Source organism: Suncus etruscus, chromosome 9, assembly GCF_024139225.1.
Source record: "Suncus etruscus isolate mSunEtr1 chromosome 9, mSunEtr1.pri.cur, whole genome shotgun sequence".
NCBI lineage: Eukaryota > Metazoa > Chordata > Mammalia > Eulipotyphla > Soricidae > Suncus > Suncus etruscus.
Window position 1 is genome coordinate 49,138,540 of NC_064856.1, and position 25,348 is coordinate 49,163,887.

At 40.2% G+C, this 25,348-nt stretch overlaps 1 protein-coding gene across 6 annotated transcripts in view; it reads left to right on the forward strand.

Moving 5' to 3' along the window:
• The window catches only part of XRRA1 (X-ray radiation resistance associated 1), a 66,912-nt gene that overhangs the window by 17,299 nt on the left and 24,265 nt on the right, over window positions 1-25,348 (forward strand). For 4 of the 6 annotated variants that reach the window (XM_049780270.1, XM_049780268.1, XM_049780269.1 and 1 more), the window contains exons 6-8: window positions 3,693-3,826; window positions 17,332-17,460; window positions 18,135-18,352. In XM_049780270.1, the coding sequence (XP_049636227.1) occupies window positions 3,693-3,826; window positions 17,332-17,460; window positions 18,135-18,352 (481 nt within the window). Of the gene's footprint in view, window positions 1-3,692; window positions 3,827-17,331; window positions 17,461-18,134; window positions 18,353-25,348 lie in introns of those variants that run through there. The other 2 variants (XM_049780271.1, XM_049780272.1) reach the window with 1 other exon arrangement.

A 25,348-nucleotide genomic window follows, 5' to 3' on the forward strand; every position in this document is an offset into this window, starting at 1 on the left:
ACTCCTGGCTATGAGCTCAAAATCGCCCCTGGCTTGGGGGGACCAAATGGGACACCGGGGAATCGAACCACGGTCCATCCTAGGCTAGCCTTGCAAGGCAGACGCCTTACCTCTAGCGCCACCTCTCCAACCCTGATCCAAGTAATTTAAATTCCCCTTCCCCTTCAGGATATTCTGAGCCAGCTATGAAATTTAGTAACCTGTGACTTTCAGCTTCTTCATTCCTCTGAACTGTCAATTGTATGGAAAGTACATTTGGACCCAACAGCTAGCACAGCCACGATAAGGTTTAGCAATTTTTTTCTATGATAGATTATTTTCTACAGGATAACTCATTTTTGGCTTTGTGGTCCATGTATTCATAACTAATCCTACTGTCATAACCAGTCAGCTCTGCTGATGTGGAAGGAAAACAGCCATGGTAATATGTAAGCAAATGAGCATTACTGCACTCCAGTAAAATTTTGTGATGCTAAAATGTGAATATACTATCATTTTCACACATATTTATTTGTATTCATTTATATAAAAATCAATTTTAGCTCATGGACTATAAAAAACAAGTAGCAGACTGGACTTGCTAGCCTTTGTTTGCACTACCCCAGATAGAACACTGATGATATGTTTCAAAATAGTAGGAAAGCAAGTCAGACACAGTCAAGTGTAGTTACAGATGAACCTCAAGAAGTAGGAAAAGTGGAGGGAACATGTGTAAGAGATAATAAAGAAACAGAATCCATAGATCTGTTGAATTCCCACATATGGATATGGGAGAAAAATTTTCCTACCCTTATATGTTGTTCTTATTCAAACTATCTTTTTAAATGTTCTTCCTTGGAGGCATATGTTTTTTGTTTGTTTGTTTGTTTGTTTTGGTTTTTCGGGCCATACCCATTAGATGCTCAGGGGTTACTCCTGGCTACGCGCTCAGAAATTGCCCCTGGCTTGGGGGACCATATGGGACGCCGGGGGATCGAACCGTGGTCCTTTCCTTGGCTAGCGCTTGCAAGGCAGACACCTTACCTCTAGCGCCACCTCGCCGGCCCCTGGAGGCATATGTTTTTCCCTGACAAGTAGGAACATCTATTTGATCAAACTCTTAAAATCAGGGATTTGTTAATAGTAACATGAACTTATCGCTCCTTTGGTACATGTTGCTTTTCATGATGTGGCCTCTCATAGCATGAAGTCTTCCTTATGCCAAGTCATCTGCAATTCTCAGAATGAGCAAGTAATCTCCTGGCCTCTATACTACTTCCAGCATTGCTTGTCTTTTTGCCCTTAGCAACTTGGCAAATGTTTATGAGTCTCTGAGAATAGTTAAAGCATCCCTTGCTCTCTAAAGACTGTCCAAATATGCAGTTGCAACTAACAAGTCAACACTTAGTGTCCTGATTTGCTCTCTGACATCTTTCCCAGCTGCAAGTATCTGGTTACTGGACTCATTCAGAGGAAGCTTTCATTGTAAGGGGTGGAAAATTTGATTGAAGGGTTGTTGGTGATGAAGATGATGACAGCCAATATTAAATACACATCTACTGTTTTCCAGGCTCCAAGCTGAAAGTTTAACTCACATTATTTCTCATAAGAAACCATGTCTATTTCACTTTGTAGATTGGGAAACTTAGGTTACATAATTTGCTCAAGATCATACAAGTAGCCAGGACTAAAACCTAGGTGAACAGAGTCCATCATCTAATTACTGAAGCAAAGTCAGTTCTGATTCAGGTCTCTTGTATCTGGCCTGCAGCATACATGCGTGGTGTGTGTGTGTGTGTGTGTGTGTGTGTGTGTGTGTGTCTGTCTGTCTGTCTGTCTGTCTGTCTGTCTGTCTTCCTGAGATGGCTGGCCACATGCAGCACCCCTATACCAGTTAGATATGATGCCCAAACCTATCACATTTCCTAGGCTTAAGTGGGTGTGGTGATGCAGGGAATGGAAGGTAGTTGAATTATCTGTAAAAGCTAAGGAAGGTATTCAGAAAGTGTGAAAAGCAAGAATACAAAACCATCTGATGGTGTTTTGTTTTTTTTTTTTAATCCTTGATGCCTTTATCAGAGATAAGGCACTTTAACAGAGTGCCACTATTTCTTGACTGACTTTTCTATTTCATGTGTGAGTGTGTGTGTTTGTCTTTTTTTTTTATTTCTGGGCAATACCTAGCAGTGCTCAGAAGAAAATACTGCCTCTGTACTATACTCAGAAATCACTCCTGGAGGTTCTTGGAGGACCATATAGGATGCTGGGGATCAAACCCATGTGAGCTGCATGCAAGTTGTTGTACACTGGCCCCTTGACCCCAGTCAATTATCTTGTTTGTTTTTTTTTTTTGTTACCTGGTGGTGCTTATTCCTGGCTCTGTTTAGGTATCACTATTGGTGGAGCACGGGGAACATATGGGGTGCCAAGGATTGAATCCAGTTGGTTGTATGAGGCAAGCATTTTATTCACTGTTCTGTCACTCTGGCCCCACTGTCTCTTAAACAGGTGGCCAGTGGGGTCATTATCCTCATATTCCAGTTCATTTCAGCTGATGTTTACATGTACCTCTGTGCAGAGCCTAAGCCAGGTCTAAAGGTTAAAACAACACAGTGATATAGTTCTTTTTTTTTTTTTTTTTTTTGGTTTTTGGGCCACACCCGGTAACGCTCAGGGGTTACTCCTGGCTATGCGCTCAGAAGTCGCTCCTGGCTTGGGGGACCATATGGGACGCCGGGGGATCGAACCTCGGTCCGTCTCCTAGGCTAGCGCAGGTAAGGCAGGCACCTTACCTCCAGCGCCACCGCCCGGCCCCAGTGATATAGTTCTTAACCCTGCAGTTTGTGGTTGTGTCTACTACTAGGTTCCAGGACTCTGCTCAGCATATCGGTGTCCCAGCAGCAGTATTCTTCTGTTTGGGGATATTATCCTTAATATGTAACCTCAGATATGTAACCACCTAGTACATATCCACTTACTGTGGACTGTACCCCCAGGAACAGTCTATATATAAAACACTCAGTCCCAGAAGATGACAAGAGCCCATCTCACAAGGAGATTAGGAGAGATTTGCAAGGAGGCAACTAGTGGGCTAGGATTTTGAGACCTAGATTTGGACATACATAAAAAAAATATTTTAGGGCTCAAGGAACATATAAATGCCAGGGAGAGAACATGGGTCAGCTGCAAGGCAAGTGTCCTACCTGTTGTACTATTGCTCCAGCTCTAGAGAAGCATTTTTGTTTGAGTGACAAGATAAGTCTCACCAAGAACACTCAGTGGTTTGGACTAGAAGAGGGAAGAGATCACTTTGATCTGCAGTATATGACTACTAGTGGGAGCAATGGCTAGTAAATCAACTGAGATCTGATTCTCGTGGGCCTTGAACTTTAATCCAGAGTCATGAGGGACTAGCCTGGAAGTGATAAGGCAGGGAAATCTACCCCTACACACACACACACAAAAAAAAAACATTTTTAAAAATGAAGTTCTGGGGGCTGGAGAGATTATACAGCATGTGACCAACCAACTTTAGCCCCAGAGTTTGATCCCTAGCACACCATATGGTCCCCTGACCACTGCTAGAAATGATCCCTCAGCCTTGAGTTCCACCAGGTATTGTCCTCCCCAACAAAAAGTGGCTGGCTGTTCCCTCAGGTATGGTGTCCTGGTCACAAGTATGTCTGTTTGCACTTTTTCTCTTTGCACCACAGTTTCTGGACCTTTCCTTCAACAGCCTGACAGGGCAGGCCATCAGTGATCTGGGGATTCTGCCGCATCTCCGCGTTCTGCTCCTCACAGGAAATGGTCTCACCTCCCTGCCTGCCAATTTGGCTGTCACAGAACAGTAAGTTTTCCATCTTGTTCCCTGTGTTCTTTTCTGAACCTTTGTCTGGGAAAGACAGACTCCAGAGGAGTAGTATAGAGCAGCTCACAGGGCTGTACGCAGGGAAACGCTGCTGCGGCTCCCTAGAAAGGCAGTTTAGGAGCAAGGTGTCAGCCCAAAGGCTGAGCGGCCTCCTCTGGCTTCACTTCCCTGTGGTGTGAGAGAACCCCCATGTTGGCAGTTCCTGTTCCTAGCCTCTGATGGGTCACTGATAAATTGTTGCTATGCTCTCTCCAGACTCTTCTCCTTCCTAGCTCTACCTCTTCCAAATAATCTGTGTCTTCCCACTCTGTACCTTTGCTGGCCAGATTCCATGGTCCCTTCTCTCTTTTTTTTATATCTTTATTTAAACAGCTTGATTACAAATATGTAGTTGGGTTTTAGTCATGCAAAGAATACCACCCTCACCAGTGCAACATTCCCATTACCAGTGTCTCAGATCTCCCTCCTCCTCATCCCACCCCCGCCCATACTCTAGATAGGCTTCTACTTCCTTCGTTCATTCATATTGTTATGATAGTTCTCAATATAGTTATTTCTCTAGCAACACTCATCACTCTTTGTGGTGAGCTTCATGTAGTAAGCTGGACCTTCCAGCCTTCCTCTTTTTTGTCTCTGAGAATTACTGCAAAAGTGTCTTTTATTTTTCTTAAAACCCATAGATGAGTGAGACTATTCTGCGTTTTTCTCTCTCCCTCTGACTTATTTCACTCAGCATAATAGATTTCATGTACGTCCATGTATAGGAAAATTTCATGACTTCATCTCTCCTGATGGCTGCATAATATTCCATTGTGTATATGTACCAGTTTCTTTAGCCATTCATCTGTTGAAGGGCATCTTGGCTGTTTCCAGAGTCTGGCTATTGTAAATAGTGCTGCAATGAATATAGGTGTGAGGAAGGGATTTTTGTATTGTATTTTTATGTTCCTAGGGTATATCCCTAAGAGTGGTACAGCTGGATCATATAGGAGCTTAATTTCCAGTTTTTGGAGGAATATCCATATCGCTTTCCATAAAGGTTGGACTAGACGACATTCCCAGCAGTGAATAAGAGTTCCTTTCTCTCCACATCCCCACCAGCACTGCTTGTTTTCCTTCTTTGTGATGTGCACCAATCTCTGTGGTGTGAAATGGTATCTTATAGTTGTTTTGATTTGCATCTCTCTGATGATTAGTGATGTGGAGCATTTTTTCATGTGCCTTTTAGCCATTTGTATTTCTTCTTTGACAAAGTGTCTATTCATTTCTTCTCCCCATATTTTGATGGGATTAGATGTTTTTTTTTTAAAGTTCTGCCAGTACCTTGTATATTTTGGTTATTAGCCCCTTATCTGATGGGTATTGGGTGAATAGTTTCTCCCACTCAGTGGGTGGCTCTTGAATCCTAGGCACTATTTCCTGTGAAGTGCAGAAGCTTCTCAGCTTAATATAGTCCCATCTTTTTATCTCTGCTTCCACTTGTTTGGAGAGTGCTGTTTCCTCCTTAAAGATACCTATAGACTCAATGTCATGGAGTGTTTTACCTACGTGTTGTTCTATGTACCTTATGGTTTCAGGTCTGATATCAAGGTCTTTAATCCATTTGGACTTTACCTTTGTACATGGTGTTAGCTGGGGGTCTGAGTTCGCTTTTTTGCAAGTGGCTAGCCAGTTGTGCCAACACCACTTGTTGAAGAGGCTTTCTTTGCTCCATTTCAAGTTCACTGTGGGTTTCACCCACGGTGGAGATGGAAGATGGTAGGAGATGGGGGAGGGGCCCCAGGTGGTTCCTTCTCTCTTAAAGAGTGACACAGTGAGCACCAGAAAGAGTACAGTAGGCAAGGCACTTGTATTACACATAGCTGACTCAGATTTGATCCCCAGTACCCTATATGGTCTTCTAAATACCTGCCAAGAGTAATCCCTGAGCACAGATCTAGAAGCCCTGAGTACTTCCAGGTGTGTCCCACACCCCCTTCCCCAAATAAAGAGTAACACAGTGTTATTGTATACCATGCCAGTCACTTCTCACACAGCCCATATATGAAATCACTTGACCCTAACAACTTACTAGATGAGAACATTGAGGCACTGCTATGTTTGCCTTGAGTTACAAAGCTAATAAATAGCAGATCCCAGATTTGAACCAAGACTGTCTACTCCAGAAACTTTGCTGTGACCATTTCCTTTTCCCTCTTAGGTTAATTCTACACTTTCTCTAAGACTTAGTTCAGACCCTCTGCCTTTCTACCAGAAACCTCCCCTGACTGTTCTAGTCCAAGCTTCATCCCATTCCTCTCAGCTTCTAGGGAATTTAGTGTTTTCCATTGAGCTAATTAAGAACAGAATACTTTTGACTGTAACAAATGTCTCAAAAGTATGCAGATATTTCTAATAAAGATAAATGGAGAGTGGATTTGGAGTCTTGCCAAGCAGACTGTGAGCTCTGGGGAGGCAGAAGTGGTGGGCTACTCATCTTTATCTGAGCACCTGGATGAAGACCCAGTGCTTTTACATAGGCAAGTTCACTGTCGGTGCACCTATGGTGGAGATAGAAGATGGTAGGAGATGGGGGGAGGGGCCCCAGGTGGTGATTACTATGAAGGTGATGGTTCACTGATGCTCAAAAGTTGGGCATGATAGTTATAATTGTTATCCTCTGAGGGGGTTATTAGAATAATTTTATTCATAAGCCAATTCAGACTAACCCAAAACATATAGAACATGTTTGGGCTCAGGTGTCTAAAACAATAAGGGAACAAAGGTAAATAGGTCTGATTCCTCTCAGGCTTGGTCTGGGATACAGGGTGTTGTCAGGGCTAATGGACCTCCATCAGCTTCGTGGGCCTCTCCTCCCTTGTTTAATAGGCAGGCCTCTTTATTGACATCAATGTGGCTGGACATTTCCAGTAGTCATCTACCCTACTCTGGAGAAAATGATTTTTCTCTCTGATCACAATCCCACTGGATATTTTATAACATAAAAAAATAAATTGCAGGGGCAGCATATAGTGCAGTATAGGAAAGTTATCTTGCACACAGCTGACCCAAGTTCCATCCCCAGCATACCAGATAGTCCCCTGAGCCTCTTTAGAAGTGATTACTGAAAGCAGAGCCATGAGTAAGCCCTGAATATCACTGTAAGTGGCCCCCCCAAAATTTATCAAGCCAGTTGCTCCCACATTCTATACACATATTCTTTACACCTCTGCCCTAAACATATACATAAAATAAGACATAAGTAAGGAAGAAAATATACATGAAAATGAACATTTGCTACAGTTGCTTAGCTGATCTGGAAACCATGTAATATGTGTATGAATTATCCTTCCCTTTCCTATTTAAAGTTTCCTTGGCCCATAGCCAGCTCCACAGCTGGTTGGGGTTCTTTCACTGATGTGAGATCCTAAGCATTCACCATGAAGAGTCTTGAGTCCATTAAGGACAGCTTTAATTGGGCTATTGCAGTCTTGCACAGACTTTTCTAAAAGCTAATAAAATACATCATACTGCTTATAGTGAAATTTGCCATCTTAGTCATTTCAAAGTGTACAGTTCAGTGGCATTAAATATGCCCTTATTATAGTGCAGTTGTCTCTTTCCACCCTCCACATCCAGAACTTTTTGCATCTTGCAAAAATTTCATTAGCTTTGACTAATGGACCTGACACTTCTAAGAGGAATATCAGCCAGTTCCCTGGTTTCCAAACACAATTATTTTTGCCTTTAGGGTATAGTAGCGACCATATCTACTTTTGACAATCAATCATCCAGCCAATATCTTAAACTGCACTTTTCCTGCCTATTGGTTTAAAGTAGGGGTGGGAAACATCGAGCCTGCAGGCTGTTGACCCTGATCCATGATGGGACAGATACGGATGTTTCCATTTGCCATGATTCACAGATGATGTTATAAATATAAATTTTCCTTGGCAGAAAATATGTCTCCTCTCTCCAAGTTTTGTGGAATGAAGACCTCAAGCTACCAATCAACTTCTAATTAAGTGGTATTCTTGTGTCCCCTTCAGAAGTATTCCTCCTATGAAATTTCAAAATTACAGAAAAGGAGAAAAATATGAGTGGATTGTGGGTTAAATCACAAGAGAACCTACTCTCATTCCCATTTATTAATTTCTGTTCTCTTATGTCCCTGATGCACTGGTTCTGAGAACTGCATCAGTAATTGTCATTGAGTTATCCATCAACTCAATACCCCAGCTTCATAGACAGTAGTCTCCTAACTAGAATAATAAGTAAGTTGCCAAGAGCCCCTTCTCAGTCTTTTGAGTGAGCTACTTTCACATGACAAATGTAAAAAATTGGACGTGGTGAAACAAAAACGTTGGATCTCATGCCTGTGAGTTTGAATGTTTGCCAAGAAATGTGTTGAAGTATGTAAAATATATTGGACACATGCATGAGACATCATGATAAAGGAAATCCACTAATAGAGATTCCAGCAGAACACTGTGCTCAAGGAATGCAACTTCAAAATACTTTATTTATCCTTGTAAGAAACAAAGCACTGCTTCTTTCAGGAAGGAAGTGTCCACAGTAGTCATCCTCCCAACTCCTCATTCCTTCCCATACTAAGAATCATCACTGTTTTCTGCTATTGGCTGGCTGGGTGACCTGCAAGAGTGGAAGCATTTCTTCTAACAGGTCTTTGGGATAGATTCACCTGGGACATAAATGACAGTTACACTCTTCACCAGTTCTGAGAGGTCCTTTCATACGCAGTTTCCCGGAAGCAGTTTTATACTGTTTCTTGTTTGATTATTGACAGCTTTCAGTAAAATTTTTAGCTACTACTATCAGTGAAAATATTAGCCACTACCCATGAATCAGCATAGGTCTATACTTCTGGCTCTCCCTCCAAGTGAAGTAAACTTTTGTAGCTTAATTTTAGAGCTGGCTTTCACTTGTCTATGCAGTACTGCTACACATTTCATTCATGCTGAGTAGTGACGTCCTATGATCAGGTTTCAGATTCTACAAATGTTCCATAAGAAATCAGAAACTGCTTTTCAAAAGTAAAGGAGTTCGTCCTCTGTAGAACAGGCATACCTTTGTACTAGAGAGTCTATAATTGGTGCCCACAACAGGCTTTTTTTCCCCAAGTGGCTATTTAATTTATCATCACAACCAGGATATGTTTGTTTAGGGATTTGAGTTTAAAATAATCTATGATCATTATTCAAGGCTTGTCTTCTATATAAGCCAAATAAACAAGCTATGCAAAGATGTATAGAACTCATCATCTCTACAGCCTTCTTATCTTTATGTTAGCAGTAATCCTTGCAATTAAACTCATGGATGCAAATTTTCTTTTGAGGTGAGGGCTTAGCCAGTGGTACTTGGGGTTAGCTCCTTGCTCTGAGCTCAGTGATCATTCCTGGAGGGGGTTGGGAATCATATGGGATGCAATGGCTTGAACCTGGGTTGGCTGTGGGCAAAGCAAATACCATACCCATTGTCCTCTCAATCTTCTGAAAAGTTCATTTTTGTATTATGTTCTGAAAGCAAATGTCCTGATGTTCCATTTAACCTTTCCACTATACTAGTCCTCTTATTGTTGGCCAGTAAACAGATGTTATTCTGTTCATTGTTTAGTCTGTCTATTCTAATGATGTATTTAAACACTGAGGAGAACCACAAAATAGGTGATGATCTCCTGACCTTCACAGGTTAAATTTTCTATCCTTTTACTTGATCTTCTGAATCTACCACTTTGAGGACTGACCACAGTGTCTTATATATCTCAAGAACTTAGCACCCACTCGTAGACACTGTCCAGTAATCGTAATAAGGCCTGGTATAGCTGTGCTAACTTGAACTTTCTGTAGTTTTCTACCTGTACAGTCCAATATGATGGTATTAGTTATATTGAGCACCTGAAATGTGCCTCGGGTGACTGAAGAACTGAACTTTTTTTGTTTGCTTTTTGGGTCATACCCGGTGACACTCAGGGGTTACTCCTAGCTATGCGCTCAGAAATTGCTCCTGGTATGGGGGACCATATGGGACGCAGGGGGACTGAACTGTGGTCCATCGTAGGTTAGCTGTGTGCAAGGCAAATGCCTTGCCGCTTACATCACCAGTCTGACCCCAGAGCTGAACTTTAAAAAAATTTTTTTAATTATTTTGAGTTTTGCCTCAAACCAAGAAGTACTTGATCTATATCCAAGTCTGTGCTTTGAAGCCCATGGAGTATCAGAAATCAGACCTACACTTCCCACATGCAAAGGATGTGCTCCATCTTTTGAGCTATCTACTGGCCTTGATTTTTTTTAAGTTTAATTAATTTTAACATAAATGTAAGTAGTCAGGAAATTGAATGGCAGCTCAAGCCTCTCCTCTGGGAGAAATTTGAATAATTTTTTCCTCTCTAGAGAATTTTTTATTGTTGAAGTTGTTTTATATGTCACTAATACTTCCAAATGATTTTAACCATTTCAGAAACTGAAGCTAGGGAAGGAACAATGGTACTTGCCTTGCATGAAGCCGACCTGGGTTGAGCCCCAGCAGCCCATATGGTCCTCCAAGCATTGTCAGGAATGAATCTGAGTGCAGAGCAAGGAGTAACCACTGAGCATTTCCAAGTGTGGCCAAAACCAAACCAACAAAAATTGAAGCCACACGAAGCTAGTGTTCAGTCAGTGCTAGAGCCAACACTGTTTCCATTTACATTTGGTCCTATGGATTTTATTCAGGCACATTCCTTGCCTGCACATTCCATTTGGAAAGCTTTGATCCCTGTCATTACAAGAGAGACCAGATCTTTGCTTTGCTCCTCAGCCACTCTGATACATCCTAACACTTCAGCAGTCTTAGGGGAAATGCGGCCCCAAATGGTGCATGGACATTTCTAATGCAAGGCAAACACCCTACCACTGTGATACTACTCCAGCCCCTCCTCTATGCATTCATTCAGTTGTGTTGTGAACTGTCTTTTTTCCATTTTCTTCAAATCTAATATGTCTGTTGCTTTCCTACCAAGTCTTTGTTTCTTTTTTGTCTCATCTGTTTTTCTTATTATCCAGAAGAGTGAATCTGAAATGTATGCTTGATTCTATCACTACCTACCTTGGCTTTCAGCAGCTTCCCCATGTTCTAAAGATAAATCCCATTAATTTTGAATTTCTGTAATCTGATTCTGCCTCCTCAACTTCCTCCTATTTCTCAATGTTTTCCATTCCATAATATAACTCATCTATTCTGAAAAATTTGTATCTCCACTTCTGGCCTAATCACATTATTATCTTTAGTCTGTGTGATTTAGGGCATTGTACTGACATACTCCATCTTAGATTGCTCTCTTCCTTGGTATGTCAGACATCTGATACTTTGACTTTCCCATTAGGCCTGTTTCCTTTCCCTCCTGAGACCACACAAGTCAGCACTCTCAGGCTTGAACATGTGGAGCAGAGTGAGAGTCTAGAAGTTAGAAGTCAGCACCAGTTAGAAGTCACAGAGAAAGCAGTGGCTACACAAGGACCACTGCTCCTCGTCTTCTTCCCTTGCTGTTTCTAACATGCGATACAACTTCTCATTCCTGTTTCAAAGCACTATAGTACACACTCTTAGCTTCTTAAAAATTAAATGGATTCATTTTAGATGCATTAATTCCTTTTACCAAGGGAATATGTAACAGACATAGCATCTCTAAGCAGCTAGAAATCCCAGCCACTCCTAGCAGACTCCAGCCACTTCAAAGTGCACTTCTTCCCAAATAGCCATGGAAGTGGCTCTGTGGAGAAGCCTGCTGCCTCCCCAAATGCCCTGTCGCTGTCCTCACCCACCTATTGACTGCCCTCTATTTTAAGACCTCTATTTCTGAGACCAAAATGAAACTACTTTATCATTAGGGTGACATGGCTCAAAGACAAAGTAGTGTCACTTGTCACAAAAGATAGGATTAAGCCAGTCTCACCATTATGGAATGTGAGAGAAACTTATTGATGGCTTGTTGGGTAACTTTTCCAGATTTTACTGAAGAAAGATTGGCCAATTAGTTATAAATCAATAGATCTTCTGTGTATCCTCCTCTAATCACTTTGAGGTAAAATCAAAATATATATTTTCTTGGGGCTGGAGAGATAGTATGGAGGTAGGGCATTTGCGTTGCATGCAGAAGGATTGTGGTTTGAATCCTGGCATCCCATATGGTCCCCTGAGCCTGCCAGGAGGAATTTCTGAGTGTAGAGCCAGGAATAACCCCTGAGCGCAGCCAGGTGTGACCCAAAAACCAAAAAAATTTTTTTTCTTAAAGATAGTTTGGTAATAATATCCAACGACAATAGAGATAAGCGGCAGGAGGACCAACCCATAAAGGGGGAGTGCAATTAGGGCAGATAAGGGACCACTATGACAATGATATTTGGAAATGATCACTCTGGACAAGAACTGAGTGCTGAAAGGAAATAAAGTGATAGGCATGATACTCTTCAATAATAATATTGCAAACCATAATGTCTAAAAGAAAAAGAAAGATAAAGAGAAAAATGTCTGCTATAGAGTTAGGCTGGGAGTAAGGAAGAGGGGACAGGCAGGAAGGAAACTAGGGTCATTGATGGTAGGAAATGTACACTGCTGAAGGAATGGGTGTTGGACCTTGTATGACTGAAACTCAATCATGAACAACTTTGTGTATCTTGTGGTGATTCAATTAAAGTGTTTATTAAAAAAAAAGAAAACAAATTTAAAATGAACATTAAAAAAAGAAAGCTGTGGACCCGGAGAGATAGCACAGCGGCGTTTGCCTTGCAAGCAGCTGATCCAGGACCAAAGGTGGTTGGTTCGAATCCCGGTGTCCCATATGGTCCCCCTGCCTGCCAAGAGCTATTTTTGAGCAACAGCCAGGAGTAACCCCTGAGCACCACTGGGTGTGGCCCAAAAACCAAAAAAAAAAAAAAAAAAAAAAAAAGAAAGCTGTGAACTGAAAGAGAACACAGGCTATTACAGACTTAACATACTCATGCAAAGAGTGTTTGAATATCTTTAGCTTTCTCGCTTAATGTATCAGAGCACTCTGCTTTTATTTTTATTTTTTTGAGAATACGCAATTTAAAAAATTGTGGCAAAACAAACTATAGAGACCTAGGAGATGATTAAAGAGCTGGAGTGTCAACTTTGCATGAAAGAACCCCATTTGTGTTTACCCTAGGATTATGTCAGGAGTAGCAGCTGAGAATCACCAGATATGGCCCCAAAACAAAAACAAAATATAAAAACAAACAAAAAATTATTTTTCTTTCCTGAATACTGCTGTCTCAGGTAGAATTTTTTTGAGGGGAGGCATACCTGGTGATGCTCAGAGGTGGGTTACTTCTAGCTCAGCACTCAAGAATTACTCATGGAGGGCTTGGGGGACCATCTGAGTTTCTTGGGAGCCAGTCCACATTGGCCACCTGCAAGGTAATTTCCTTATCTGCTGTACTATCACTCGGGCCCTGGGATAGAATTTTTTAAAATCCAGGTATGAAAATTGCTTTTTTCAGGAAGGGTAAGGAAGCCATTTATTGACCTTAAAGACCAAGAACTAAATGCTTCATGCTTCTTCTTTTTGTGTGTGTGTGTGTTTGTTTTTGTTTTTGGATCACACCTGGCAGCGCTCAGGGGTTACTCCTTGATCCACGCTCAGAAATTGATCCTTGCAGGCTCGGGGGACCAGATGGGATGCCGGGATTCGAACCAATGACCTTCTGCATGAAAGGCAAACGCCTTACCTCCATGCTCTCTCTCCGGCTCTGCTTCATGCTTCTTTACTGAGAGTTTCTGGTCTTTGGACTTCAAACTTCTGTCTCCCACACTGCCAGGGCTCTTTCTGAAAATACACAGCTGATCTGTGTCTATTTTAGTCAGAATTATCATGGTTATAACAGAAGTCTAGCCACAGGACTATAGGAAGTAACACCAAAGAGGGCATTTACTATAAGTATGCTGGTAAATCTCAAAGCTTTATTAAGATATACAGAATGCTCTCCCTGTGTCTCATGGAATAGCCTTGAAATCCTATCTCTCAGATTTTCCATGTGCTGTTTTCTATGACTTGTCCCAGTTTTCTTTATGAGGAAGTTGCCTGTGGCATCTCTGGACCCCTTAGGGAAAACTAGATGCCCAGCTAAATATATTAGAGATGTGGAATATTTTCTCATGTGCCTTTTGGCTATCTTTCTTTTTTGAGGAAATGTCTGTTCAATTCTTCTCCCCATTTTTGATGGGTTAGTTTTTTTTTTTATCTTGTAAGTTCTATCAATACCTTGTATGTCTGAGATTTTTACCCTCTTATCTAATGGGTATTGGGTGAATAAATTCTTCCATTCTATAGGTGACCTTTTTACTGTAGTTGCTATTTCCTTTGAAGTGAAAAGCTTCTTAGTTTGATGTAATCCCATTTGTTAATCTCTGCTTCCACTTGTTTGGACAGTGGTGTTTCCTTCTTGAAGATGCCTCTAGTCTCAATGTCATGGAGTGTTTTTACCTACATTTTTTCTATAGACCTTATAGTTTTAGGTCTGATATCAAGGTCTTTAATCCATTTTGTTTGACCTTTGTACATGGTATTAGATAGAAGTCTAAGTTCACTTTTTTGCATGTGGCTGACCAGTTATCCCAACACCACTTGTTTAAGAGGCTTTCCCTGCTCCATTTTGTATTTCTTGCCCCTTTTTCAAAGATAAATTGATTGTATATCTGGGGGTCATTCTCTGAATACTTGTCTTTTCCATTGATATGAGGGTCCTTCTTTATTCCAGTACTATGCTATTTTAATGATTATTGCTTTGTAGTACAATTTAAAGTTGGGGAAAGTGATACCTCATTCTTTTTTACCCTAAGGGTTTCTTGTGCTATTCTTGGGCATTTATTGTTCCAAATAAATTTTAGGAGTGTTCCATCCCTTTCTTTGAAGAATGTCATGGGTATCCTTAGAGGGATTTTATTAAATCTGTACAATGCATTGGTAAGTATTGTCATCACTAATCATCATGAAGATGCAAGTCAAAACAACAATGAGGTATCATCTCATTTCACAAAAACTAGCACACATCACAAAGAACAATCGCTGCTGGCATGGATGTGGGGAGAAAGGGACTCTCATTCGTTGCTGGTGGGAACACTGTCTAGTCTAGCCTTTCTGGAAAACAATATGATATTCCTTAAAAAACTGGACATTGAGTTCCCATATGATCTAGCAATAATACTACTAAGGATATACTATAGGACCACATAAAATAATACAATAATGCCCTCTGCACTCATATGTTCATAGCAGTGTTATACAATAGCCAAAATCTGGAAACAACACAGATGCCTGACAACAGATGAGTTACTAAAGAAACTGTGGTACATTTACACAATGGAATACTACACATGTGTTAGAAAAAATTAAGTTATGAAATTTGCCTATAATGTTGAGTGAAATGAGTCAGAGGGAGAGTGAGATAGATACAGAATAGTCTCACTCAGCTGATATTTAAGAAAAATAAAAGACAGTTTAGTAATAATACCAAGATATAATAGAGATGAGGGCTGGAAGGACCAGCCCATGTTATGAAGCTTACCATACAGTGATAAGTGCAGTTAGAAAAATAACTACACCAACAACTACCATGACAATGATAGAGAAATGAAATGCCTGTCTCGAATATAGGCAGGGATTGGGGAAGGATGGAAATGGGGTACATTAGTAGTGGGAACTTTGTGCCAGTGGAGAGGGGTATACATTTTATGGCTGAAACCCAATTATGAACATGTTTGTAATCATGATGCTTAAATTGAGGAATTATTATTTTCAAAAACAAAGATAACTAAGATAGTAACACTGTTCATTTGGGGGGGTGTAGTTTTTCTTTTGAGAATAAGAAAAGCTGAACATTTTAACCAAACTAATAAGTAATTAAAGGCATTTTTGTTGTTGTTAGATTGACCTTCAGAATTTCATCTGAACAGTAAATGTTTTCTGAGAGGAACAGTGAAAGTTAAAAAACTTTTAATTGCTATAAATAAATATGTTAGAGAGCTAAGTATATTAGCTCTCTAGCCATAGAGATTATTTTTCTCCCTAGTTCACTTTCTCATAAAAGAGAATGCCTCTCCATTATGTAATAGTTTAAGCGCTGCCTTCCTTCCCAGATCCTTCTCCAGCTGAGTCAGTGACTCCCAGAAAGCTTTGCACTTGTTTCTGTGATAGCATTGGTTTCTCTGTGGTCTGTGTGTCCATAGCCCTTCAAAAGATTGTGAGCATCTCAGGTGTGGTGAAATTTGTTCTTTTCCTCATTATACTTGGTACTCTAAATTCATGGGAGGATGACTGATTGATTGACTACTGTATTTCCTCTTTAAATTCACCTACAAAATGCTCCTGACTTCAGGTGTTCTACTAGTCAGCCGTTTGTACTTTTGAAAGACTATTGCCTATCTTTGTCTTGTTCTTTCTGGACTCCAGCAAAAACTCCCCTTTCATCTTCCCACTGTTTCATTCACATTGGACTTGAAGCTAGAATGAGAAATGGGTGCTGTAAGGGAAAGAACAGAGTTTGGATGTTGAATTTGACCTCTGACACTTTCCTACTGTGAGAAGGTAGGCAAGTCACCCTGCTGAGATTTTCCTCACCTGGAAAGGAGCTAGCTACTACCTGTTCTTCATGCTTTTCCAGGATAATCTATGTCAGACATCCCAGCCAGTGCCAGAAACAGGCTCCAGAATGCAGTAAACTCCAGAGAAATGTTCCTTCCTCTTACTGTATACATCTATGGTTTATTTGAGTGTATTGTGCTTGGGATTCAACCTTCCTTTATGTTTATTTTGGTGTTTAGAGGGCACAGAATTGGAGGGAGGAATGAAAACCTGGTTTGGGTCAATTTTCTTTTGTGGGCTTAAAATAAATGACCTCATCTACCAAGAGATGTCCATGAAGCCACATTATTGTTAATAATGTTAATAAGATGCCACCACATCCTGGAAATCGACAAAGGCTTTGAATCTGTGAGATGCCTCCACACCTCACTGATGTATGTATTTGATGAAATTGCCACAGTGGAGTATCTCATCATTTCCTGCTACCTTACCCCTCTCAGTGAAAAGCTGTAATCCAAGCCTAGGGCATTGTCCAAGTTTACCAATCCTAGGGGTACTCAGCAGACCTGGCTTATGCCCTGACCCCAAATTGGAGAGAATGTTTTCCCCATTCCATCATACTTTGTTCATAGCAGTATTTTCCATGAGTATTACAGGTGACCCCATCCTGCCCTAACCTGATCTTTACTGAGTCTGTCCACAAATGTGCCTATCAGTTCTCAAAGGGAAAAATCTAACTATATAAATGAGGGTGGGAGAATGGGTCAGCTGGGGAGGAAATGAAGTCTTTGACTACCAGCAAAATTCCCACTCTGATCAGGTCTCTTGGTAAAGTTTCTGCCCTCCACTGCTTCCTGGGGATGACAGAGCCCTTGCTTATTACTCAAGGTCTTTGCACTCACAGGGAGGTTTCTGTAACTTCGACAGCAAGGAAGAGGTACATTCTGAGATTCCCAGCGCTGGAGACACTAATGTTGGATGACAACAAACTCTCCAGCCCCAATTGCTTTGCCAGCCTGGCTGGGCTCAGGAGGTAAAGCCACCAGCCTCACTCTACAAGCCCTTTCTAACCCCAAGCTTGCTTATATGTTCAGGCTCCAACACTTACTTCTGCTATGTGTCCATGGGGATGCCTTTCCTCCCCTTTGAGCTCATCTATAAAAGCTTGTCCTTTGAGTTTATACATTAAAGCAAAGCCTCAGGAAGGACATTTTTTGATCAAGTGACCAGATTAGAAATTGCAAAGTGGGTCAATAGTCAGAGGAGATGTTATTTTAGATAGTATTCTGACTGAAATAGGGATGAACAGAAAGAAAAAAAAAGAATCTGAAAGAAATTTCCTGCTGAACTCTGACAGTTTGGTAAAGCTAATTTAAATCATGGCATTTCATTGATTATACCTTGGTTCTCTAGAAAATGTACTTTGATTCGGCTTCCATTTACTGAACACTATGTTGTACAAGTTAATTTAAATATTATCCCATCTAAAATTCTCAAAAATTTGGAGAGAGTAATAAGTATTAGTCCCATTTTAGCGACAGGGATAGTGTGGCCCAGCAAAACTAAGTCACAGGCTCAGAAAGGCTCTTATTCTAAGAGGAATAAGAATTCAAGCCCTGTTTCATGTTCTTTCCCTAAACTTGGTTGGTAAATGCCCCTGAGGTATCATTACTGCTGTGATTCTGTATTAACTTTCCTTAATTGAAGACTGAAGAAGTTAAGCCTGGAGCAAAACAGGATTTCCCGGATCCCGTACCTACAGCAGGTTCAGATCCAAAGTGAGACAGAAGACTGGGTTGAAGATAGGGGGAGTGCCCACAGAGAATCCCAATCCATACTGCATTCCAAGCCGTGGATGGATAAGGCTGAAGATGAGCAACCAGATTATACTGTACTGCCCATGAAAAAAGATGTTGACCGGACAGGTGAGTGATGTCTCTCTTTCAGAGACTCTAACTCAGTGATGGGAAGCAACTTTTCAGCATTATTCAAGAGTCCCTGGCTCCCTCAGGAGCTGCTACAGTTAGACTGTGGGACCTAGGGAAATGGAGGTCTCACAAAAGAGTAATTTCAGTGATTTTCTGACAGGTCCTGTTAGCCAAGAGCTTTCATTAACTGGTTAAAAGTGTTTTATTTTGTTTTGTTTTTATTCCCTTAATCCCAAAAACAAGAAACTCAGAAATAAGGTTTTCCAGAGATAGTTTAACTGACCCTCTTCCTTATCCTCTTTTCTTCCTTCCTTGGCCTGATTATCTTCTCAAGATGGTGTCCTCCATCCTGGTAGCACATATACATGACACCATTTAGAGGTAGAAAAATGAAAGAAATGTCATCTTATAAACCCTAATCCTTTTTATACAGGAGTCTAAATTGTTAAAAAAATTTTAGTAGGGGTGGGAGCTTTGGCTACACTACAAATGTTTAAAAGTTTTATTACTTGCTCTGCACTCAGGGATCACTCCTGACAATGCTAGGGAACTATATGGTGTGCCAGGACTTGAACTCATATTGGCCACATGCAGGAAACTGTTCTATCCCTCTTTCTAGATTCTATATTCTGCTCTAATTAGTAAGATACCTATTACTGTGCCAGTACTATACTTAATATGTATATTTTATTTTATTAATTTTAATAAATTTAAATAAATAAATTTATTTATTAATTTTTTGATAGGTAACCCATCTGGTATACATTTTTATGCTCACATGTATTACATGAGTTCTACAAACATCTTATGTGGTAGTTTTGTTTATTTATTATTGAGATAATTTATTATATAATAGTGGTTTTTGATGGTTAAAGTTAATGCACTTCATTCATGACCAGAATATCCCAGTGTCCTTGTGTCAACTCTAGTTCATCCTAAATGTTTAGTTTGCTTTATGTTATGAGCTAGTTGTTTTGGTTTGGTTTAGTTTTTCACCCATCAGCCATTCTCAGGGCTTACTCTTGGTTCTGGGCTAAGGGATCACTCCTGGAGATGTTCATGGAACTATATAGATGTTGGAAATTGAATCTAGGTTCGCCATGCGCAAGTACCATAACCACTGTGTTATTTCTATGACCCAAGTGCTAAAATTATTTTTATTTTATTATTTTTTTTCTTTGGGGAGTCTTACTTTGTGCCGGTGTCTGCTTTTCAGCTCACCTGGCAACATTGGGAGGACCAGGCATTGTGTGGCAGCTTGGGCACTCAGTTTGGGCTCAAAAAGGTTAGCCATCACTGTTAGAACATTCCTAGTGTCCCCTATGGTATCCTCCTAAATCAATTCTTTTTGTAAGAATCACCACCATTCTGATTTCTGTTGCCATAGTTTAGTTTTACTTGATATAAAATTCATGTTATATAGCAGGGGTTTTCAAACTTTTTAAACAGGCCAGTTCATTGTCCCGGAGGGACAGGTGGGCTGGACTATAGTAAAAACAAAAATTATGAATAAATTCCTATGCACATTGCATATATCTTATTTTGAAGTAAAGAAACAAAATGGGAACAAATGCAATACTTAAAATGAAGTAAAATTAAATCAACAAACTTATCAGTATTTCAATGGGAACTTTGGGCCTGCTTTTGGCTAATGAGATGATCAATGTCCGGTTCCATGTTTGTCACTGCTAGTTGTAACAAATGAGGCAAGTGTGCATCCGTTAGTCTTGATCTGGTGGGAGACTTCAAATGTTTCATTCTAGAAAAAAATCTGTTCACAGACATAAATGCTGCTAAAGATGCTTGCCATTTTGAGTGTGTTGTTTCTGAGATGAGGATATGTCTGAGGGATAGATGCATAAAAATTAAGAAGGGTTGACTTGAATGCATCTTTCAGAGAGTCACAATTCTGCAGTTCAGCCAGTTCCATTTGGTAAATCGTATCCACATTTTCAATGGAAAATGGGTTCCAGAAAAGCTGTATGTCCTGTTTATGGAGATGAAGCTCTTTAAATCTTATTTGGAACTTCTTTTGCAATATTTCCAGTGAATCCACACATGTTTTGTTTGGGAATACAACCGATGGGTTTTCAACCTTCACTGCCCACAAGCCACTGTGCATGCGGCCCTCCCAAATGATTTCTCTGAATCCTGTGTCGTTGTAGTCAGGCTGCGATGTTCGGATCCTCTCATTGCCTAAAGGCTGGACATCGATTCTCATAATTCCCCACCCCCTCTCCCACTGATAACTGTCCTTCTGGAAAAATAAAAATGACAGGCAGCAGCTGGCCTGGTGGGCCGGTGGGACAGATAAATGTCCTCAGCGGGCTACATATGACCCGTGGGTTGTAGTTTGAGGACCCCTGTTATATAGAAGTAAACATTGTGTGCTATTTTGTGTCTGGTTTATTTCACCCAACATGATGTCTTTAAAACTCCCTAATGTCACATATTTTGGTAGATCTTTCTCTTGTTATTTCTGAAGTCCATGTATACAATTATTTTAAAAAACCTATTTTACTTTAATAAATATTTTAGTCATTTCCAGTTTAGGGATATAATGCTGCTATGAAATTTCTCTTATCTTTTGGAGAGTCTCATTTCTGTTTGTCTGTGCCAGGTGTGGTTAGATCAATCATCAAATATCAAAGTACAGTTATCTTTAGCAGAGAGCACCAAACACTTTCAGTGTGTGTGTGGTTTTTTTTTTTACCAATTTTTAATTTCGCTATTAATAGAAGAGGTTTATGTTTATTCCCTGTATATTCCATATCCTTATTTTAAGTCTTTTAAATTTTACCTATTTTGTAAATTGGTATCTCATTTTGGTTTTAATTTTCATTTCTTAAGTTATTTTTACATATTTATTAGTCATTTTTATATCCTCACTTGAAAGTGTCTATTCAAGTTTTTATACCTATATTTAAAATGAATCTTTTCAAATTATATATTTGAGTTCTCATATATTTCAGACATAAATCTGTTTGAAAGAATTCATTAGTTAGTCCATCTGGGCCTGGCTTTTGTTTTTGGTAAGTCTTTTGATTACCATTTTAATTTCTCCAATAGTGATAGGTCTGTTCAAATATTCCAGATCATCTTGGTTCAAACTTTGGAGGTTATCAGAATCCAAAAATTTATTAATTTCTTCCAGGTTCTCTTGTTTTGTGGCACAAAGTTTCTCAAAATAATCTCTGATTACCTTTGAATTCTGTATTTGTGTTAATCTCTCCTGTAAAATAAATACCCAGAATTTGTGATATCACCCCACACACCATATCTCCAGGCAGACAAGTCTGAAGCAGGTAGCTATTCACAAATGATTAATAAACCAAGTCAGTTAGGAGAGAATCATATTGTTAGAGTGTACCCTATGGTGTCTCTCTCTCTCCCTCCCTCCCTCCCTCCCTCCCTCCCTCCCTCCCTCCCTCCCTCCCTCCCTCTCTCCCTCTCTCTCTCTCTCTCTCCCTCTCTCTCTCTCTCTCTCTCTCTCTCTCTCTCTCTCTCTCTCTCTCTCTCTCTCTCTCCCTCCCTCCCTCCCTCCCTCCCTCCCTCCCTCCCTCCCTCCCTCCCTCCCTCCCAGGCAGGGGCAGGGTGTACTTTTACATATCAAAGGAAAAGGTTTAAGAGAAAGAGGAGGGGCCGGAGAGATAGAATAGAGGTAAGGTGTTTGCCTTTCATGCAGAAGGTCATTGGTTCAAATCCCGGCATCCCATAAGGTCCCCGGTGCCTGCCAGGTGCAATTTCTGAGCATGAAGCCAGGAGTAACCCCTGCACACTGCCGGGTGTGACCCAAAAACCAAATAAATAAATAAATAAATAAACAAACAAATAAGAGAGAAAGAGGAAGGTGGGAAGTGGTAGCACATCGGTAGGGCACTTGCCTTGCATACGGCTGACCCAGGTGGACACAGGTTCGATTCCTGGCATCCCATATGGTCCTCTGAGCCAGGAGCGATTTCTGAGCACAGAGCCAGGAGTAACCCAAATGCCACCGGGTGTGGCCCAAAAACTCCCCATTAAAAAAGAGAGAGAGAAAGAGGAAGATGGGGGAATGCCTTTGTTTTGGGTTAATAGCTGGGTGTCATCTTATACTCCCCATTTTCATTTATAATGTTTCTCTTTGTGTCTTGCTAGTTGTTTATCAATCTTAGTTTTTTGTGTTTGTTTTCAAAGAACCAACTCTTGCTTTCATTGATCTTTAGAATTGATTTTTGGATTTTGAGCTCATTGATTTCTGCCTGAGCTTTGTTATTTCCTCTTATCTGCCTATTTTTGGTTCATTTTGTTAGTCAGTTTTTAATCTTAAGCTGTTCCATTAAGTTATTCATGTAGGCGCTTTCTTCCTGATGAATGGTCACAAAGCTATAAATTTTCTTTTTAATACCACTTTTGCTCTGTCCCACAAATTCTGTTAATTTGTGTCTTCAGTTATTTGTTTCCAAGAATCTTTTGATTTTCTCTATGATTTTATCTTTTCACCCACTGGCTGTTTAGTAGTGAGCTGTTTAATTTCCAGGTGTTAAAGTTATTTTTCTGTTTGTTTATAATTTACTTGTAATTTCAGTGCATGATTATCTGAGATCTCAATTGTAGTTGATACAACTTCTATCCTCTTGATTTTATGTTGAGTGTATGTTGTGTGGCCCAGCATGTGATCTATCTTGGAGAATGTTCCATGTTCATTGGATAATGTCCCATTTTTGTTGGAGAAGGTGTATCCAGCTTTTGGGAATGTGGAGCTTTTTTTTTTTTTTTGGTTTTTGGGCCACACCCAGCAGTGCTCAGGGGTTACTCCTGGCTGTCTGCTCAGAAATAGCTCCTGGCAGGCTCGGGGGACCATATGGGACACTGGGATTCGAACCAACCACCTTTGGTCCTGGATCGGCTGCTTGCAAGGCAAACGCCGCTGTGCTATCTCTCCGGGCCCGGGAATGTGGAGCTTTATGTATATCTATTATGCTGCTCTCTTCCATTTCTTCCTTCAGAGTCAGTATATTTTGTTGAGTTTTAGCCTGTCTTGGCTTATACTTCCATAAAAGGGATTTGTCCTTTTAAGAACAGAGAAATATTATAAAGGGCCCACTGGTAACTGTCATTTTGAGTCAATTGCCTGGGGGGATATCTTAGCTTAAGTGCTGAGTGCTGGGTGACTGTTTTCTCCTGTTTCTCCTGGATGCTGACTGCATTTTCCAGATGGCTTTGCTTGAAAACTGTTGGCTGAACTCTATTTCTACTACCTTGTAGCTCCTGCCTATACTCTCTTCTCTAGTCTCTCTCTTATTGAATAGAATACTTGTCCTGGTCCCAACCTCAGCTCTCTCTCCTCTCTCTGCCCAAGAATTGGCTGTAAGGCCCCTGGCTTCCCTATCCTGCCAGTTCCCTCATTAAACCTGGTCTCCAGAAAAATTCTTTCTTGTCAGAGTCATGTCATCTTGGCCTCTGGCAACTATGGTTGACTTATCTAGGGGTGACAAGATGGTTTTGAAGTCACTCGCTATTATTGTGTTGTTATTGATGTCTTTCTTCAAATCTATCAACAATTGTTTTAAATACTTTGCTGGCCCCACAATGGGTGCAAATATGTTTAGGAGTGTGATTTCTTCCTGTTGTACATATAATTGATTATTAAGAAATGTCCATATTTATCTCATAACTTTTTTAAGCTTAACATCTGTTGTCTGATATTAGTATGACCACCCAGCTTTTTTTTTTTTAAGGGAATTGTTTCTTTGAACAATTGTCCTCCAACTTTTGACTTTGAGTCTATGTTTGCTCTGACTATTCAGATGTGTTTCTTCCATGCAGCAAAATGTTTGGTTCAACATTTTTATCCATTTGCTACTCTATGTCTCTAAAATGGTGCATTTAGTCCATTGATAGCAAGAGAGATGTTTGTCATGGGATTAAGTGCCATCTTTTTGTAGAAGTTTGGTGTTTTTATTGAGTTTGCATTACCTTAAAATAGATCCTTCTCTTTTTTTAAAGTTGGGTTTGAGTCTGTAAAGTTTCTCAGCTGTTGTTTATCTGTGCAGCTGTATATCCTTTCTTCAAACCTGACTGAAAGTCTGGCTAGGGGAAGTATACCTGGCAAAGCATTTATACCATTAAATTTTGTCATTATATCCCACCACTGTCTTTGGGCCTTGAGAGTTGCTTGTGATAAATCTGCTGTAAATCTTAAGTATGCCTTTTTGCATATTTTCAGTATTCTTGTTTTTTTTTTTTTTCAGTATTCTATCCCTAGCTGTGGTTTTCATTATTGTGACTAGTATGTGCCTTGGAATGCCTTTCTTTGGATCTCTTTTATATGGTACTCTTTAGGCATACAGGATGTGGTTGCATGGATTCTTTAGTTCTGGGAATTTCTCAGCAATGATGTTCTTAACTATTGATTCTTCTTAGAGGTTTTCTTCCTGGGTCTCTGGAACCCTAATGATTTTTATATTTTATTATGTTTCTATTCTTAGTTTCTATTAAGTTTATTCCAGAGTTCCATTTTCTTCTGTTCACTTTTTTTTTTTTTTGAGGATTTTTTCCAGTCTTTTCTGTTGTATGGAATTGCTATGCAGCTTATCTTCTTTTTTTTTTTACTGATTCTGCCCTCAGCTGTTACTTAGCTGTCACTCTGCTGGTGAGGCTTTCCAGTGAGGTTTTCTTTTCACTTACCATGTTTTTCAGCCTGATATTTCAGTTTGAAGTTTCTCTTTACTACTTTCATATCATTTTGAGTCTTATGGGCTAGTCATTCCATCTTTAAGTTCTTTGAACATCTGTTGTTTTAATTAATTATGGATGGAGCTGGATGGATGGAGGGGCCTTTCTTTGCCATTTCAGGCCACATGGTTCCATTCCCCTTTAGCTGGCTGGTCTACCGGTTCAGGGATTCAGGAGAGCAGCAGGTATAAAACTCACAGGCAGTCAGGTTTCTTCAGGAGATAACTATCATCTTTATTTAGGTTATGATGTGGCCTATCATAACCATTTACACAT